The sequence below is a fragment of the Zingiber officinale genome, chromosome 1A, assembly GCF_018446385.1.
Source record: "Zingiber officinale cultivar Zhangliang chromosome 1A, Zo_v1.1, whole genome shotgun sequence".
Classification (NCBI taxonomy): Eukaryota; Viridiplantae; Streptophyta; class Magnoliopsida; order Zingiberales; family Zingiberaceae; genus Zingiber; species Zingiber officinale.
In genome coordinates this window covers 158103111-158120596 of record NC_055987.1, presented here as the reverse complement: position 1 = coordinate 158120596, position 17486 = coordinate 158103111, and the positions used below count along the sequence as shown (strand labels likewise).

The 17486-nt window shown below is 41.0% G+C and overlaps 4 protein-coding genes across 4 annotated transcripts; 1 reads left to right on the top strand and 3 right to left on the bottom strand.

Moving 5' to 3' along the window:
- Positions 1-959: 959 nt before the first annotated feature.
- Positions 960-3953, bottom strand: LOC122038155 (protein DCL homolog, chloroplastic-like). Its single transcript, XM_042597781.1, has 3 exons — positions 3610-3953; positions 2227-2341; positions 960-1319 (listed from the first exon to the last, which is right to left on the bottom strand). Exons 1-3 carry the CDS (start codon positions 3951-3953, stop codon positions 1155-1157), a joined length of 624 nt encoding a protein of 207 aa, XP_042453715.1. The 3' UTR covers positions 960-1154.
- A 125-nt stretch (positions 3954-4078) lies between these two features.
- LOC122038154 (molybdopterin synthase catalytic subunit-like) lies at positions 4079-4851 on the bottom strand. Its single transcript, XM_042597780.1, has one exon. The coding sequence runs from the start codon at positions 4834-4836 to the stop codon at positions 4165-4167; it is 672 nt and encodes a 223-aa protein (XP_042453714.1). The 5' UTR covers positions 4837-4851; the 3' UTR covers positions 4079-4164.
- A 1690-nt stretch (positions 4852-6541) lies between these two features.
- LOC122005746 lies at positions 6542-6952 on the top strand. The gene has a single exon (XM_042560927.1). The coding sequence runs from the start codon at positions 6542-6544 to the stop codon at positions 6950-6952; it is 411 nt and encodes a 136-aa protein (XP_042416861.1).
- A 6679-nt stretch (positions 6953-13631) lies between these two features.
- Positions 13632-17245, bottom strand: LOC122038153 (putative leucine-rich repeat receptor-like serine/threonine-protein kinase At2g24130). Its single transcript, XM_042597779.1, has 2 exons — positions 14355-17245; positions 13632-14189 (listed from the first exon to the last, which is right to left on the bottom strand). The coding sequence occupies exons 1-2, from the start codon at positions 17221-17223 to the stop codon at positions 13765-13767; spliced, it is 3294 nt and encodes a 1097-aa protein (XP_042453713.1). The 5' UTR covers positions 17224-17245; the 3' UTR covers positions 13632-13764.
- Between the last annotated feature and the right edge of the window lie 241 nt (positions 17246-17486).

Sequence of the window (17486 nt, the reverse complement as noted above, 5' to 3'; positions counted from 1 at the left end):
CGAGGAGGGTCATAAGTCCTCTAGTTAACGTTGCTCGAGTTGTCGTGACCCGGAAGAGCAGATGACTCCAAGCAGGATGAAGAGTTGGATCTGACATCACCTAATCGAGTGCGACTTGGATTCGGAAGACGACATGCAGGTCGGGACCTCGCCACACCACATCGGCCAAGATATGACATCAGCACGTAGGCCGGGATATGAGATCGACACGCAGGTCGAAACACAACAAACTGGAACAGCACAAGGATCGGAACGCAACGGTGACAAAAAAATCGAAATTGGGGCGAAGTCGACGCGTGGACTGCTGACACATGAATTACCGACACATGGAGGCTGCCGACAAAAGAGGTTGCGACGCATGGTAGCTGCCAACGAAAGTGGATGTCGGCAAAAGAGGCTGCAGCACGTAGTGACTGCATGCCCCTAAGACGACATTGAAAAGGGGGAGGACGATGCGACAACTAGCCGACGAGAATGCAACAACCGATGAAACGACAACAACGCGCGATGCTTAGGCTATGGTGCGTCGCAAATGAGGGAAAAGGAAGCTAACTGCGACAACCAGAGAAAAAGGACGTGCCAACGTCGACCGATGTCAACGTTGAGGTCATCGACATGCTTGACAGAGATAGCTACTGGAGACATCTGCCGACAAGAAGAGAAGGAGAGAGTAAAGGAAGGGGGCGGTCGCTCGACGACATCGAGAGAGAAGGCGACGACGACCTCCCCTCTGCCTGTGGCGACAGCATCCTCCCCTCTGCCTGTGGCGGCGGAGAAAAAAACCCGAAGCAGGAGGACTACCACCCCCAACAACAAACACCCCACACCTAAAGAGGGATCTACAGTCAAATCCCCAAAATGCCCTTGCCTCCTTTTTCTCATTCCTAATGGGTCCTATCTGATATATCCGTATCACAATCAAACTTCAGTTTCATTGAAAATGATTGTTACTAGCTCAATTCACCAAAATTAATTTAGAGTTTGCTTCAATCATTTGGATTGACAAGATAATTGTCAAGAAAAAAGTCTATAATCTTTTCATCCATCAACTAATAACATTACAACTGCAAAAAAGAAAAGGTCTATATTGATAGAGAACAATGGCATCAACCAAAAAGGTTCACCTCTCTGATGGGAGATGGAAAACGTTCCAATCATTTCCGTCCAAAATGTTTACGAATAAACCATTCGGCATGCGATGGATACTTACTTCGGATGTAAGTTTTGAGACACTTATTGTAAGAGAAGTCTACCAAGTCACCATCAGTTCGTGCTACAAATAAGCAGCGAGAATATCTGAACTCTGGATGTCGATCAACCTTCACAAAGAAAATTAGGTAAGCTTCAATTATGTTTTTTTGCAGGAAAAAAAAAAAGAACCACCTACCCAGCAGTATAGCTTGAAACCTCCTAAATGGATGCAATGATACAGAATTCAATTGAAATGTAGACCGTCTTTCCTCTCATTTAAATTTGACAAATGAACTAAACTCTAGCCATAAACTCTACTCAGCACCATCGTGGATCTTTGATAGTCACATTTAAGATTACCAATTTCTACAATACCAGAATGAATTCAATATTGAAGTCACCTTGGGGAACAAGAGGACTGGAACACAGAGCTCAAATTTAAAATTAGCATGTTCTAGAACCCCCAATACAGTATTGAAGTCACCTTGTGGAACAAGAGAACTGGAACATAGTGCTCGTATGTGGAATTTGTTGCTTCTTCATCAGCTGTCTTCCTAGCCACAACAGAGTTCCTAAATAGCAACCTCAGTGGCATCAACGAAAACAACCTGCTAAAGACTAACCACTTTCTTGCTAACAGAAAGCAAGATGATCTTTTAAGTTCAACCCTATTCAACCAGGCCGTTCAGATCTCTCCACACACATTCATTGTCCCCTAGCTGACTCTGTTACTAACAATGGTGAAATTATCCCTAATCCTAGCGTTCATTTTATTGCTTTCCTATTAAAGCTTAAAGAATGAAAAGACTTACTTCCTACTTCAAATTGTAAAAGGTCTGGCAGAATAATGCACCTTTAGATTTTTCTGTCCTATGTTTCAGTTGTGAGAACATCTCCAAGAGAATAAATGGGTATATCTTACTTCTATAGCATAGCAAATTGTAGTATAGTTTATGAATTAAGCATCAATCTATGTGGACAACAGCGTTGAAAATACATAATTGCAAAGGTAAAAAGTACAATATTTAAATATACCACTATAGAAGAGAGGCCACAGCCTATCTTATCTTCTGAATGTGGATGATAATGGAGAATTTTTTCTGTGATCTCTTTTTCATCTTCAGCGTTTAAAGATTCCCCATCTCTGTATCTGCAGGGCAGTATGCACAGAATAAATTCAGAACTTATTACTACAAAGGAGAATCATGAGTCAATGAAACTGATAAAAAAATAAAGGAGAAAACAAAACTTATTATTAATAATGATCAGAAAAGTATTAGTGATGAATGATGTTAAAACATTAACAATCATACACGATTTAAATACAAGACTAAGGTGTTGACTGAACTGCTACCAGATATCCATGTATTTTGCAGATTGAACATTCCCACAAATTTGAAATGTGTGCCATGCAATTCCTATTTTCTTTTCATTAGATAGATGAATAAACATAGAGAGAAGACCGGAGAAAGTAGTTGTAAGATTATTCCGTCAAAGCACCAATTATCTTAGACAGGTTAGCAGACATGGATGGGCTTAGAACTCTTATTTGTTTCATAGTACTAAGTCTTCTCCTAACATTCTCTGAAGGTGATAGTCATTATAATGGTTAAAACAATAATGTGAAGTGATTTCACTTGATTTAGTGCAATGTACAATAATTTGTAATGAGAAACCAAGGATTCAAAGAAAATTTTTTTGATACAAGGAATATGGATTGTGCAAATGATGGGTAATTGCTGGAAATCAATGTCTTGTAAAAATTAGTGAACAATAAAGAGTTGGTCTGTTTATTTGGCAATGATCTTAAGTTAAACTAAAAGCTGTTTCTGACCAGATTGATACGGTTACTGTGAGCTAAGAAGGTATGAAGGTTGAGTGATATTACTCGATATGACTGTTATGGAGACTGGAGGCCATGTGAGAGGATTTCGTATTGCTGTCTTTGTGCTATTGATTCATTTTGCTTTCCAGTTTACATGTGTGAACTTGGTTTTCCTTTACTTAGGGAGTAGTAAGCAGAGTTTTCATTGGGTTTCTTTCAAGAGTTGAGATGATAGATTCATTTTGACATGTATCTTTTTAGTTCCATTCAGCCCACAAAAAATAAAAGAAAAAAGAAACTCAACACTTTCTCTGAATGGTTGTTCTTTTTCAAATTGGCTACCCCTATGGTAGTCTGTATAGCTAAAGTATAGATCTTGACAATTCAATGAGTGACCATAGAATTAAAGAGCCGATTCAAAGCTCATAACGCCAAGTTATACTTGGGGAAAATAAAATGTTGTTTTTTTACATTCCAAAATTCATCCTATGATAGAAATACACCAATGGAGTAAGCAGTACTGTAATGAAATAGGTTAGGGCAAGCTTCTACTTTCCTACTATCACTCTAGTGATTTGAATCACGACAATTACCTCTTGGAGTGAAGAATATCTTTGGCGAGAGTCCGGATAGGTTCAATGTCTTTCATGATCTCCTTCTCCCTCAACGGCGTTGACGACTCGTCCGAGCCGCTCTCGCTTCCATACGAGAAGGCGACCGTAGAGTCGGAATCACTGTCGCGAGATAAGCTCGAATACCATCGCCACGGTAATGCCACCGAAAGGGCCCGGGCGCCGCGGAGGGAGGGGACGCGTCGCAGTAGTAGAGTCACTGCAAAGGAAGCCATTGTTGCTGCTCGTGAGACCGAACCACCGCTAGGGTTTATAGAAAAGGATTTCAAAATTGGGCCGATACTATGGCCCAATTTCCCAAGCATTCAGTACACAAAATGGGTAATTAACTACAACAAAAACTGTAAGTTGGTATTTAAATTTAAATTTAAATTTTCAATTTTCTTAATATCACACTGCACTTATGAGCAAAGAAGGCTAATCCCCATGCTAACTAAAATTTAAAGTGAAGTTTATTTTGATACTTGTCGTCCGTATCAGCAAACATAAAATACAATAGCCATCAACCGATGCACATCAGACGGTCGTGGCTTCATCTTCTTCTTTCGTCCTGTGATCAGCGCCGTCTACCTTCACTTTGCTGCCGCAGCAGCCGTTGGATGTCTGATTGTGTTTTTGGGCCGGACCATGCTCGTGATGGAGCATCATCCTCTCCCGGAACTCCCTGTTCTCTTTCCACACCTCCCCGTTCTCGTACACCTCCTTCTTCCAGATCGGTACCGACGCCTTCAGCTCGTCGATCACGTAGCGGCATGCCTCCATCGCCTCCGCTCGGTGCACCGCTGACGCCGCCACGAACACGCTGGCTTCCCCCACCCCCACCGTCCCCAGACGGTGCGCCACCGCTAGGCGGAGGAGCGGCCAGGACGCCCTCGCCTCGGCGCAGACTGCGGCGAGACGGCGTGCCGCCATCGGCACGTAGGCCTCGTAGCGGAGCTCCACCACGCTTTTCCCCTCGAAGGTGTCGCGGGTCGTGCCCTCGAAGGTGGCGATCGCGCCAGCTGCGGGGTCGCGCACGAAGTCGACGTATCTGATGGTGTCGATCGGGCCGTAGGAGGCGTCGAGTATCTCGACCAGATCCTTTTCCTCCGCCGCCGCCGAAGCCATGAGGGTTGAGGCGATTTTCCTTGCCCTAGTATTTTTATTAAACCATAAAGAGTTGGTGACCTTTACTTTTTTAAGTTTCATCCAAAAGTCATTAAACAAGATGATTTTTGTGACTTATTTTAATTGATGTTTGGATTTATTACTATCTAACATCATGGTTCAGATATTTTTCATATTTTTATTTTCACATAAATTTAAATTTTGACCATAAAAGCAAATTTATAGATTTCGAGTGGCTCTTAACGTTGGATCCGACCTCTTCGGAACTGCCGACAGTTCCTGACCGGTCCAAATTTATTCAGATTATTATATTTAAAAATTATAATTATAATTATAAATTTATAAATTATTTATATTTATTATTATTATTATTAGAAAAATGATATGTCGATGCCTTTTACTTAAATTTTTTTCCCTTGATAAATTATTACTCTTATTATTAATATGTGATTTACCTCTTCATATATGTGATTTACCTCTTCATAAATGAAGATAGAACCACTTGTGTGGGACTCTGGGTTAGCATATATATTTTTTTTATCATCATAAATAATTATATAAAAAATCATTAATCAATTATTAAATAATTAATTAACACATGAAATCTTTAATTGATAAATAATTATAAATTAACTAATAAGCATCTTTAATTATGAATAATAATAATATAATAAAATAAAATTATTGATTAATTATTAAATAATTAACTATGAAGATAGAACCACTTGTGTGGGACTCTGGGTTAGCATATATATTTTTTTTATCATCATAAATAATTATATAAAAAATCATTAATCAATTATTAAATAATTAATTAACACATGAAATCTTTAATTGATAAATAATTATAAATTAACTAATAAGCATCTTTAATTATGAATAATAATAATATAATAAATTAAAATTATTGATTAATTATTAAATAATTAACTATAAATATTAATATTAATAATTATAATTTACTTGGTTAGGATACTTAGTTATTATCTAGGTGAGATGACGATAAGCTGTTTTTAACATATATAAAATTTTTAAAAAAATTCGTCGAGTTTGACGGATTAATGGACCCTTGAACCTCAATTGACCTGACAATGAAAATTAACAAAAAAAAAAAAAACTATCGAACCGATAATTCAATGGGTTAATGGACCCTGAACTTTAATTGGCTCGGTAATACTTTAACGGATAATCCTTTCAAGTAATATGTTTTCTTAAAAATTAGAATATTAAATAATTTTTAAGAAAACTATAAAGGAAACGAAAGAGAAATAAAAGAATTTTTTTCTACATTATTTTCATTGAATTTTACAATTATATTTTTCTAGAGTTTTTATCTGTTTATTCCAGTTTTGTATTCTTTATAAAAAAAAAATAGAGTCACAAATCAAAAAGATTTTCACGCATTTATTTAATGCTGGAGTCTTTTTCAATTTTGCACAAATTTAAAAATTAAATTAGAGAAAAAAACAAAAAACAAATTGATAATAGAAAAATATTTCTCTGAAATAATTTCATAATTAATAAAGTCCCAGTAAATAAATTTTATCCGTTTCGGATTTGTCCTTCATTCAAACGCGCATTTCCACTCACCACTCTCCGAGGACCCGGCGGAGTCTCCCACCAAAGGCCGAGGTTCGGCTCGAGAAAACCCGCCACGGAGCCCCATTTCAAGATCCAATAAATACGGTTCCACTCACTCCGCTCACTGACCAGCGTTGCACCACTCTCTCCCTCGATCCCCACTCAGTTCTCGCAAACCCTAACCCTACTCTTCCCCCAAATCCAAATGGGATTCGATCACCACATCTCCGCTTCGACGAATCCGTCCCTCGCGCACCGGCTCCGCTCCTCGATCTACTTGTCCTGCTGCTTCGCCGGCGGTGGTTCGGGCGGCGACGGAGAGGACGATCGGTCCCCCGTGCTCATTCGGGTGTCCGCCGCCTGGATCCGGCGCAAGGCGCAGGAGCTTCTCAAGGTCGGAGGGAAATGCCGGAGCCTGGTGTCTCGGATCAAGCGGCACCATCGCTCCCACCGCCACTTTGGCTATGATCCCCTCAGCTACGCTCTCAATTTCGACGAGGGGCACGACAGCGACGAGGGCTCAGGCGGCAGAGGCGAGTTCCTGCCCCGGGGCTTCTTGTCCCGCCTTCCGCCCTCACCTTTGCACCCTGTGTCCGCCGGAGTCGTCGATGCCTAAGGAATCCGGCGAGTCTCCCCTATTCTTTCTCCTTCTATTCTTTTATGCGGAATTGTATATAAGATTACGAATTTAGGTTCTGCGACTCGCTAATCAATTTACAGACTGCATTTGATTTTGAACTACGAGGGTTGAATTTATTTATTTTTTTTATCGCAAGTACTAAATCTCAATCTGAAATGAAACTACGAGGAATCATTATTCGAATGTTTGATCTTTTCAGAACTGCAAGAAATCATCGATTCAATTCCAAATCTTTGATCTATGTTCATTCTCATTAGTTTTATGCTTAACGTGACAATTGAGAACTGAAAATTACGACGTAGTTGTGATTGTGCAGTCGTAAGCGTCTAATCATTGTGATCCTTTTATCATCTTCAAATTGGGATATTCATTTCTTCCTCATGACAGATTTACTATAATGTGACAATAGATTAATGGATCAATTTTACGCCTCCTCTACTCACTTGGTTGTAACTATAAGCTAATTGTATGATTTATTTTTCTCCATATAATTTAATGATAAACTGTGAGAGGTGTTTGGAATGAACATAATCATATTTTTACTATAATTTAATGACATCTGATTAGTGAATAATGTAGGAATTTGTGCACAAGCACGATGTAACATGACAAATAGGAACATGTTCGAATCCCACCTAGAAAGCATTTGCTTACATTTTGAAACAGAAGAGTTATATATATATATATATATATATATATATATATATATATATATATATATATATATATATATATATATATACTTCTTTGTTTATTTTTTCTTCCATAAAAACTTACAGAAAGACTTCTAATTTTTAAGATGTTATCCTTTTGTTTTCTATCGAAAACTAATTATTGTTTTTAAAACTATTATTAAATAGAATTATTTAGTCTTTTTTCACAATATAAACCATATATTTTTATTTTTTTTTAATTTGAAATCACTTGCACTATTAAGTATTATTGGTTTTAAAAAATATTTGGCAATTCTAATTACAATTTTTTTAATTAGCACTGGGTAATCCAAAATACTCATAATGCACAGCCGAACAGTTTACATCTTTCGTAACTGGAAATGAAATGTTAATACTGGAGAGAGATTGCATTGACACGCTAATTCATGTTGCAGACTTGCAGTTGTCCATGCAGGGGTATCTTCTTTTCTTATATGCTTCCTTTCATTCTTTTCTATTCTGCATTACCTGATAAATTATTATTATTATTATATTTATAATAATATTTAATCGTTTTTGCATTTCTTTTTTGGCACATCAAATATAAGTGTGTATAGTTTATGCGGCTCCCCAACTCCACCACCGTGATTTTTAAAAATATTTAAAACTATGAATTATAAATTATTTTTAGATAAATTTTTTATTAAAGTTTAGATTTATAAAATTACAGTCTATATATTGTGCAAAAAAAACAAAACTCTAAACAAATAAAATTCTTTAAGTGCAAGAAGTGAACCATGAAAATTAGTTCATTCGATGCACCACAAATGATCATTTGGTTGTTCTAATCTTTTTTTTTTTTAGACTCACAACAATTTCAAATTTGTAATGCCGAATAGATACTTGCTCGGGTTTAGCTTCATCTCGTATGTCCTCTAGGTTCGACATGTTTCTTCGATATCTGCATATAGATTAGTAGTTCAGGCTGACTTTATTAATATGTCGTCGACGTATACCTCCAAGTTGCGACCGATCTATTTTCGAAACACCTTGTTCATGAGCCTTTGATATGTGGCGCCGGCGTTTTTCAGTCCGAACTGCATGACGTTGTAGTAAAACATTCCGTCGGTCGTGATAAAGCTGACATTTTCTTAATCCTCTCGGGCGAGCGGCACTTGGTGGTAGCCCTGATATCGAGCATGCAGATCAGCTCGCAGCTCGCCGTAGAGTCCACCATCTGGTCTATCCGGGGCAACGGATAGAAATCCTTTGGACATGCCTTATTCAAGTCACGGAAGTCGATGCAGACTCTCCATTTGTTACCCGATTTGGAGACCAACACGACATTAGTGAGCCAACTCAGGAACTAGAGTTCCCGGATGTGCCAACCTCCAATAATTTCTCTATTTCTGCCCGGATGATCCAGTTCTACTCCGTGTTGAAGTCCCTTTTCTTTTGCTTTACAGGTCGGGCATCCGGTCGGATATGAAGCTCGTGTTGAGTGACGCTCGGCGAGATTCTGGGGAGCTCGTGGGTCGACCAAATGAACACGTCATGATCCCGCCTGAAGCAGGCAAACAACTCCACCTTTTCCTCGCTCTCCAGATCAGTGGCAATGAAGGTGGTCGCATCCAATAAGTTCGGGTGAATATGAACTTCTTCCTTTTCTTCATAAACCATCGTCGGGGGCTTCTCAATGATGGAGTTAACCTCCAAGCGCGGGTTTTTTCGAGCGGTCCTTGCTTCTGATTTGACCATCTCACTGTAGCATCGTCGAGTGACCAATTAGTCACCTTTGACTTCTCTTACCTTGTCGTCCACCGGGAACTTAATCTTCTGGCAGTAGGTGGACACCACCGCTCGGAACTCGTTTAGGGTTGGTCGGCTAAATATAACATTGTATGCTGACGGTGCGTCTACCACAATCAAGTTTGTGATCCTTGTCCTCTTCAGGGGCTCCTCACCAAGTGAAATGACTAGCTTGGTCTAGTTGATCGGCAACACTTCGTTATCCCGTGAAACCGTAGAGCGGGGTCGTCATTGACGGCAGTTCGCTCCAGTCGATTTGCAATTGGTCGAATGTCTTTTTGTATATGATGTTCACCGAACTCCCTGTATCAATAAAAGTTTAATGGATTGTATAATTAGCAATTACCGCTCGGATGATCAGTGCATCATTGTGAGGAATCTCTATTCCCACCAAGTCTTTAGGGTCGAAGCTAATTTCGAGTCCTTTCGCTTTCTCCTTGTTGCAGCCAACAGGGTGGATCTTGAGTCGTCGAGCATGTGACTTCCTTGCTCGGTTAGAATCTCCGCCGGCCGGGCCACCTGTGATCATACCTATCTCCCCTTGAGCGACGTTACTCCTGTTCTCTTCCTCCCGTGCCGACGGTTCATTTCACTCGGCGAAGCCTCGAGCGAGACTTGGATTGTTCCCACGTTGAGGCCGATGGTGGCGTGGTTCGAGCGTTGTCCTTTCTCCCTCCCTTCGGACAGTTGATCAGCACCTTTGTCGTCGATCAGGTGACCATGATTGATGGTGATATCCCCGCCGGGTCGGCCTTCTAGTTGCCAGGTCATAGCAGTCCCGAGTGTTGTGCGTTGCTGACTGGTGGAAGGAGCAGAACATCAACGTCCACACTTTGCCTTTTGCAGCCTTTGGACGAGTGGCTGCCACGTGTTGTACGACATATGTCCTGGGCTCATGTGGCGGGGCTCCTCCTGATCGAGACCCCTTGGGAGGCTGATGGCTGCTCGGTTGCCGCTGTTCAGATACTCCTACGGGCTCGACATGCATCTCCTTAGCTTCTCCCTTGCTGCTTGGGCTTCTTCCACGTTAATGTATTCGTTGCCCTTTTTCTGTAGGTGGCCAAAGTCCTTCGGCGGTCTCCGGATGAGCGAACGGAAGAATTCTCCTTCGGTGAGACCTTGGGTGAAGGCGTTTACCAACACATCTGAGGAGATCTCGCCGTCTGATTGAAGCGCTGGATATAGGTCCTTAATGGCTCTCGGGACCCTTGCTTCAATGAGAATATATTCACACTCGTCTTCTGGTGGCGGCGACTGCTAGCGAAGTGGTGTACGAAGATCGCTCGGAAGTCCTTGAAGCTGTGGATCGAGTTGCTCGGCAACCGCTTGAACCACCATTGCGCCAATCCAGATAATGTGGTGAGGAAGACTCGGTATTTCACCCCATGTGTACTAGTGCAGTGTGGTCGTGTTATTAAAGTTGGCCAAGTGGTCATCGGGGTCAGTCGCTCCATTATATTTCTCCATCATCAGTGGGGTGTAATGTTTCGGCAGAGGGTTATTTAGAATCCCTTCCGAAAACTGTTGATTGACCCGCTCGGGCGAATTATCCTCTTTGGATGCCTTCCTTTTACTTGTATCTCGAGTGGGTGTCTCATCCGAGGAAGATTCCCAGTCTCTGTCCGCTCGGGCTCTCTCTTTTGCTGGAGTCTATAACAGCTCTCGGTGTAAGGGGACTGACGCATGAGGTGCTTCCCCATAGGTGTCAATCGACCTCTTGTTTGAGTTCCGAATGGAAAGCTGTTCCGTTCTGTCCCCTCACTCAACCTAGCGACCCACCGCGGAAGCTGCGGGTTCTTGCACTTGTCGATCAGCCAGCGCTTGTTGTCGTTGTTGCTCCAATATCTTCGTCACTCGAGCATGTATTAGTGCGTCAAGATTCTCTTGCATTAGCGTCACTATTGTGAGTCGTTCAACATCTTCCGTCTTCTCGTTCAGATGCAGGCTACATTCTCACAGACGATGTCAAAATGATCCTGTCTAAAGGCGTGAAGCTGGAAAGCCGGGGAGGTGGCAATTCCGCTGACTGAATGAAAACCTCGCTCCTCTCTGCAAAACAAAACCAAAACTAGGGAAGGGGTCCCTTGTGTTGGCCCTCCGACGCTCAAATTAGAAACAGAAGAAGAAGAGGGTGAAAGTACTAGGGATAGAGATTCATCTTGTCTTTTTTCATACCTGACATACTCTTTTATACCTTTCTTAGTAACCCTCCATCCTCCCCTGTTTAATGATATTAATTACCGACAGAAGGCATCTTTGTTTTGGCTTCTTCTCATTTAATGATAGACGGAGTGTTCTCTTTTATTTTCTCTTTCCCTCATTAATTATCTGTCTTTTCCTCTTTTATTTATTATTTTATTGATTCATTATGTGTACAATGCCAATGCCAATGCCATACGTCGAGCCGGACGGGTGGTCTGCTCGACTCGGGCTCCAAGCTCGCTCAGCTTGCACTCATGTCGACCGGGTTGACCACACTAGTTTAATTACTCAGATGGTCGACTGGACGTTGAGATCAGCCGATAAACTACTTCTCGCTTCGGTGCGACCTAGCCTTGTTTAAACCCTGGAGTTGACTGCCTTGACTTTGACCTACACCGTGACAGTGGACTCGTGCCAGATAGACTCATTCCTATCGCCGTGTCACCTACTACCATAAAGCTACATATGAGAAACACTTCACCTGCAAACACAAACAAGCTTTGCAAACATTTTTTTTTCACTAAAGCTGGAGATATTGTGGATTGCGCTTATACTAGAGTAATGTATCTTTCTCGAGTGGTGTTAATAGTATGGTTGCCTAGTGAATCAAGGACTTCACAATGAAAAGATGTATCAGGTTTTCTTAATACACTAAGAAGCAAAGCTAGGACTACTAGACTACTAGTTATGAGATTGTTACAGTATACATTGGAACTTTGTTTTCTAATGTGATACGGTAGTTAAGGTGGACTCCCTGAAAGTCAAAAAGGTCGGCTACACATGACAGTCAAAGTCAAGAGGGGGTTAATATTCTAAGACAAGGTGCATCCTCATTTAGATTGAGAGCTTGTCCGATCGGACCCTCTAGCAAGTCGAGCTTCGAGCCCTGAGCTCCTAAGCATTGATGAAGCTCAAAGCCAAGCATTAACGAGCTCGACTAAGTGATCCAGTTGATCGGACATATGGCTTGATCGGACATATTGTACGCTTGGCCCACCCGAGCTCCTAAGTATTGATGAAGTGTAAAGCCAAGTATTAACGAGCTCGCCCGAGTGTTTTACTCGACTAGACATGTGGCTCGATGGGACATGCTTGACGCTTGGTCCACCCAAGCGAAGGCCGAGTCGCCAATTACATTCACCGAAGTCAACCAGATGGCTCTTGTGAGTGATGGCCAATCGAACTATATTAAGGACTCGCTCGGCTTGCCGGGTGAGCCTATGGTGGCCCCATGATTCAACAACCTCATATTCCTTTTTGACATTTTGTGTCACGGAGGACAAAAAATATTCTGTATATAATCTACACATTTTAATCTTCCAATTTGTCAATCGCAGAGATTGTAGGTCCATTTTGAGAAAGGTGTCAGGGCTCTTTTATTATCTGTCATTTTTTAAAAATGCTTTGACATCCATGCATAAACACAACATAGCACTATAAAAGAGGTCTCCAACTATAGGCGTAGGTATGCGATACTATATAATTTTACATACATATCGCTACTATTTTTCCCACTATTCATTCATAAAAATTGATCACTGACTTGAATGTCAGAAGGCTAATGTCGGGACCCTTTTCTTGACCCGATCACTAAAGCTCTTCTTGCACGCAGGAGCGCTTGGGAGTTACTTGGATACAGCGACGAGTCTTGATTTAGTCTACATTAGAGCTATCTTTCCCAGTGAACTATCTTTTCTACTTTCAGATAATATAACAATGAGTAGGAAATCAATCAAAGAATCAGTCATGCTCAAGAAAAATCATTCACTCAGGAAGGTTGTTTTTATTTTGTGTCTTTGAAGAGGTTAGCTGTGGATGTGAGTTTTTTCTTCTCTCTCTTCTTTTACTTTAGGGCAGCTTGATTCTTGTTTATTTATTATTCTATTTTTAATAAATTGTGTATTTAGAGTTGTTGCTTAAACAAATCTAGAATCAACAGTATATTTGAATTGCTTATCTAACAATCTTCAAACCCTTGGGTACATATTCTACAATGCAAGTGAAAATATTTTTTTTCTATTTGATTATCTTTCAAATTTTTGCTACTAATGTACCATAAGGAAATGAAAAACTAGTTTTCTTCGCTTGGATGAATCATGTCAAAGACATGAGACACATGACCTTTCACACCAACCAATCATCCCCTGTTTTAATGGTTGATGACGTACCATGCGATGATGTGAAGGTTGCAGTTTCATCACCATGAATGTACTGTTTTATTTTGTCGAGGTCATCTGCAACACTGATCATAGATGGTCTGGTTGAAGCTGTTTCCTGTGTGCAAACAAGACCCAAGTCAATGAGCTCCATGATAGCTACTTCAAATATTTTCTTAACCTCTGGAATCTTTTGTTGTAGTTCCCTGACTAGTGAGGGGTCTATAACATTCTCCAATTGACTTCCATACCGGTACTTCACCCAATTGATTAAGCTCACACCCCCGTCAAACATTTCATCTGTTGGTCTTTTTCTAGTGACCATTTCCAGCACAATAACGCCATAGCTATAGACATCCCCTTTTGCAGATGCTTGTCTACCATACCCGTACTCTAGGGGGGAAAAGAAGACATTCGGCAAAGACAAAAAAGACATATGTTCTCAATTAGTGCATCAATCAATTGGTTCATTATCCTACTTTATGTAGAGCTTCAAATATGTAATTGCTTATTCATAGAGCATATATGCAAATGAGATTGAGGGAGTTGATATTTTACCTGGAGCAACATACCCAACTGACCCATGCAGAAAAGTGTCCGTTGAAGTAGAAATGCTATCGACTATTGCACTTCTATCTGCGGCTGCATAAGCCAGTCTAGCAATGCCAAAATCTGAAACTATTGCAGTCATATCATCATCGAGGAGAATGTTGCTTGGTTTAAGATCACAATGAATCACCTGAACCGGTGCATGACTGTGCAAGTATGCCATCCCCTCTGCTATATCACTGCAAATGTTCACTATTTCAGTCAGGCTCAGAAATGTCTCTGAATCTCCTCTAGGGTGCAGATAGTCTTCTAGACTACCTTTACTCATGAAAGTTAGCACTATAGCTTTGAATTCTGGATTGCTGCAAGTTGTGATGATGCTCATCAAGTTTCTGTGTCGAACTCTTTTCAAAACTCGGCACTCTCTGTTGAATATCCGAGAAGAATTGTGGTCATGTTGATGTAATACCTTAATGGCAATGAAACTTCCATCCCTTAGTGTGCCTTTGTAAACATGTCCGAAGCCACCAGACCCTATCAATCTGGTTTGATCAAATCCTCCTGTGGCCTCCCAGAGTTCTCTGTAAGTTATTCTTGGATGATCACTAATCAAGTCAAAAGGGTACCTACTCAGACCCAATGCTGTACCTTTGAAAGGTTTGGCTGCTACGGTGCAGAAAATGATGAGAGTGAAAAGTACTGAGGCAATGATACTCAGCAATAGGATGAACTCCTTCCTGTGTGCTATTCTACTCGTCCTTGAGCTGCAATTTAGATATCCTTCTGTCCCGCAAAATTTATTTCCCTTGAGTGAATCGAAGGTCAAAGCATCAAATATACCACCATGTGGCAGAGAGCCACTAAACTGGTTGAACGACAGGTTAAGCTGCTTTAGTTCATTGCACTGCTGCAGTGAAGCAGGAACTTCACCAGAAAGGAGGTTTGAGGAAACATCCAACTGCTGCAGGCTTGAAAGATTGCCAAAGGATTTTGGGATTGGCCCTTGAAGTGAATTGTGAGATAGATTCAAAAACCTAACACTTACACAACTTCTCAAGTCAGGAATGGTACTATTGAATTTATTTGATGACAGATCAATGGCTTGAACCTTATCCATTTGGCTCAATTGCCTGGGAAGTTCTCCTTCTAACAAGTTATGTGACAAACTAAAGATCCAGGTCATTGTGCTCAAGGCTGCAACTTGTACTGGCAGTTGCCCAGACAGATAGTTGTAGGACAGGTCTAGGTGCTCCAGTTTCATACTACCCAGGCTTGAAGGTATTGGCCCCCCAAGGAAGTTCTCAGACAATTGCAAGAACCTCATTGCTTGCAAATTTGATATAGATGATGGTATTCTACCGTCAAGATGGTTCTGTGATATGTCCAGAACTCCAAGGCGAGTCGTGATATTAGCAGGAATAGAAGGAATTTGGCCATCTAGATTGTTTCTGGAAAGCCACACCCTCTCTAAATTTCGGATGAGGAACAGTTCGACTGGAATAGGGCCTTCTAATAGATTATCAGAAAGTCTCAAGAAAGTCAAGTTTTGAAGATTTGAAATATTGGATGGTATTGTTCCATCTAGTTTGTTGTCTTGCAGAAGGATTATGGAAAGACTATCTAAGAGACAAAATGTTGAGGGAAGTCTACCTTTGAGGTGAAGTCCTCCTGCCCCAAGATCCATTAGTTGAGTTAAATTTGAAATTGCAGTCAAGAAGTAGGTAAGATTTTCCTCACTAGAAAAATTATTGTAAGAAATGAACAGTATCTCCAGGGCAGGTAACTGTGCTATAATGTCAGATGGCAACGGACCATTCAGGTGGTTATAGTCAAGATATATTCTTTCGAGACTTGTTGCATTTGCGAGAGAAGGCGGAAAGGCTCCTGTCAAACTATTGTTTGCAAGTAGCAGTTCTCGTAGAGCACGAAGATGAGATCCTATCTGTGGAGGAATAGGACCGCTGAAGGCATTATCAGAAAGGTGTATTGTTTCCAACAAGGTACAGTTGTAGAAAATGGAGGTAGGAAGGTAGCCATCGAGCTCATTTGCAGAAAGGTCAAAAAACACTAACTTCGAAAGCATGCCAAAATTATCTGGTATTCCTTGTTTCAGTTTGTTATTGCTGAGACCAAGTCTACTGAGGTTAGACAAAAACCCTAGCCCAGCAGGAATGGATCCGCACAGGGAATTGAATGATAGATCAAGTCGTTGAAGCTTGGATATGTTGGAGAGAGAAGATGGAATGCTCCCTGTCAAATTGTTTTCGCCAAGAAAAAGCATTTCCAGGCGTTGAAGGTGATTTCCCATCTGTGGAGGAATTGGACCGTACAAATTACTATGGGTGATGTCCAAAAATTCTAACCGAGTCCAATTGTGGAATTTATAGGTGGAAAGATTTCCACCTAGTGGGTTATCCCAAAGGTTCAAGTAAACAAGATTTGCAAGCATGCCAAGACAAGTAGGTATTTCACTTCCCAAATGATTACTACTAAGATCAAGCCTAGCAAGGTTGGATAAGGAACCTATCTCATCAGGAATGGAACCGTGGAGGGAATTGTGTGATAGATCAAGGGTTTGAAGTTGAGAAAGATTGGATAGAAATGGCGAGATGGTTCCATGCAAAGATGCGTTATAGAGTTGGAGTCGAATTACCCTCCCTCCCTTGCCACAGCTAATGCCCTTCCAGAGACAGATTTGAGCTGAACTATTCCAGTCGCTGAGCACACTATCTGAATCCTGCAGGCCTCTTTTGAATTCTAGAAGCGCACCTCGGTCATTGTTATCTGCAGCGTCGAGATGCAGGCGTTGGTTGAGAAGAAGAACAGACAAGAGGAAGAAGAGGAGGATATGGACTTTGGCAGGGTTTGAATAATTCATAGTGGGCAATACGTCTAAACAATGCATCGATGACACCTAAGATTAGGTCGCATGACCTATTAAAGCATATTTATAGGTTCATCATCGGTCCAATTGCAGCGCAAGTCGCGATGCTTTGACTTGCAGACAAACGGAATACCTTTTTCATTGTCAACTTTGGGTCAGACATTCTTTTCGTAAATGCATCATTTCTCAGCCTTTTATATTGCCATTTGGTCGTAAGGACGGTCGAACAAGAACTTAATTTCCCCATCCATCTGGCA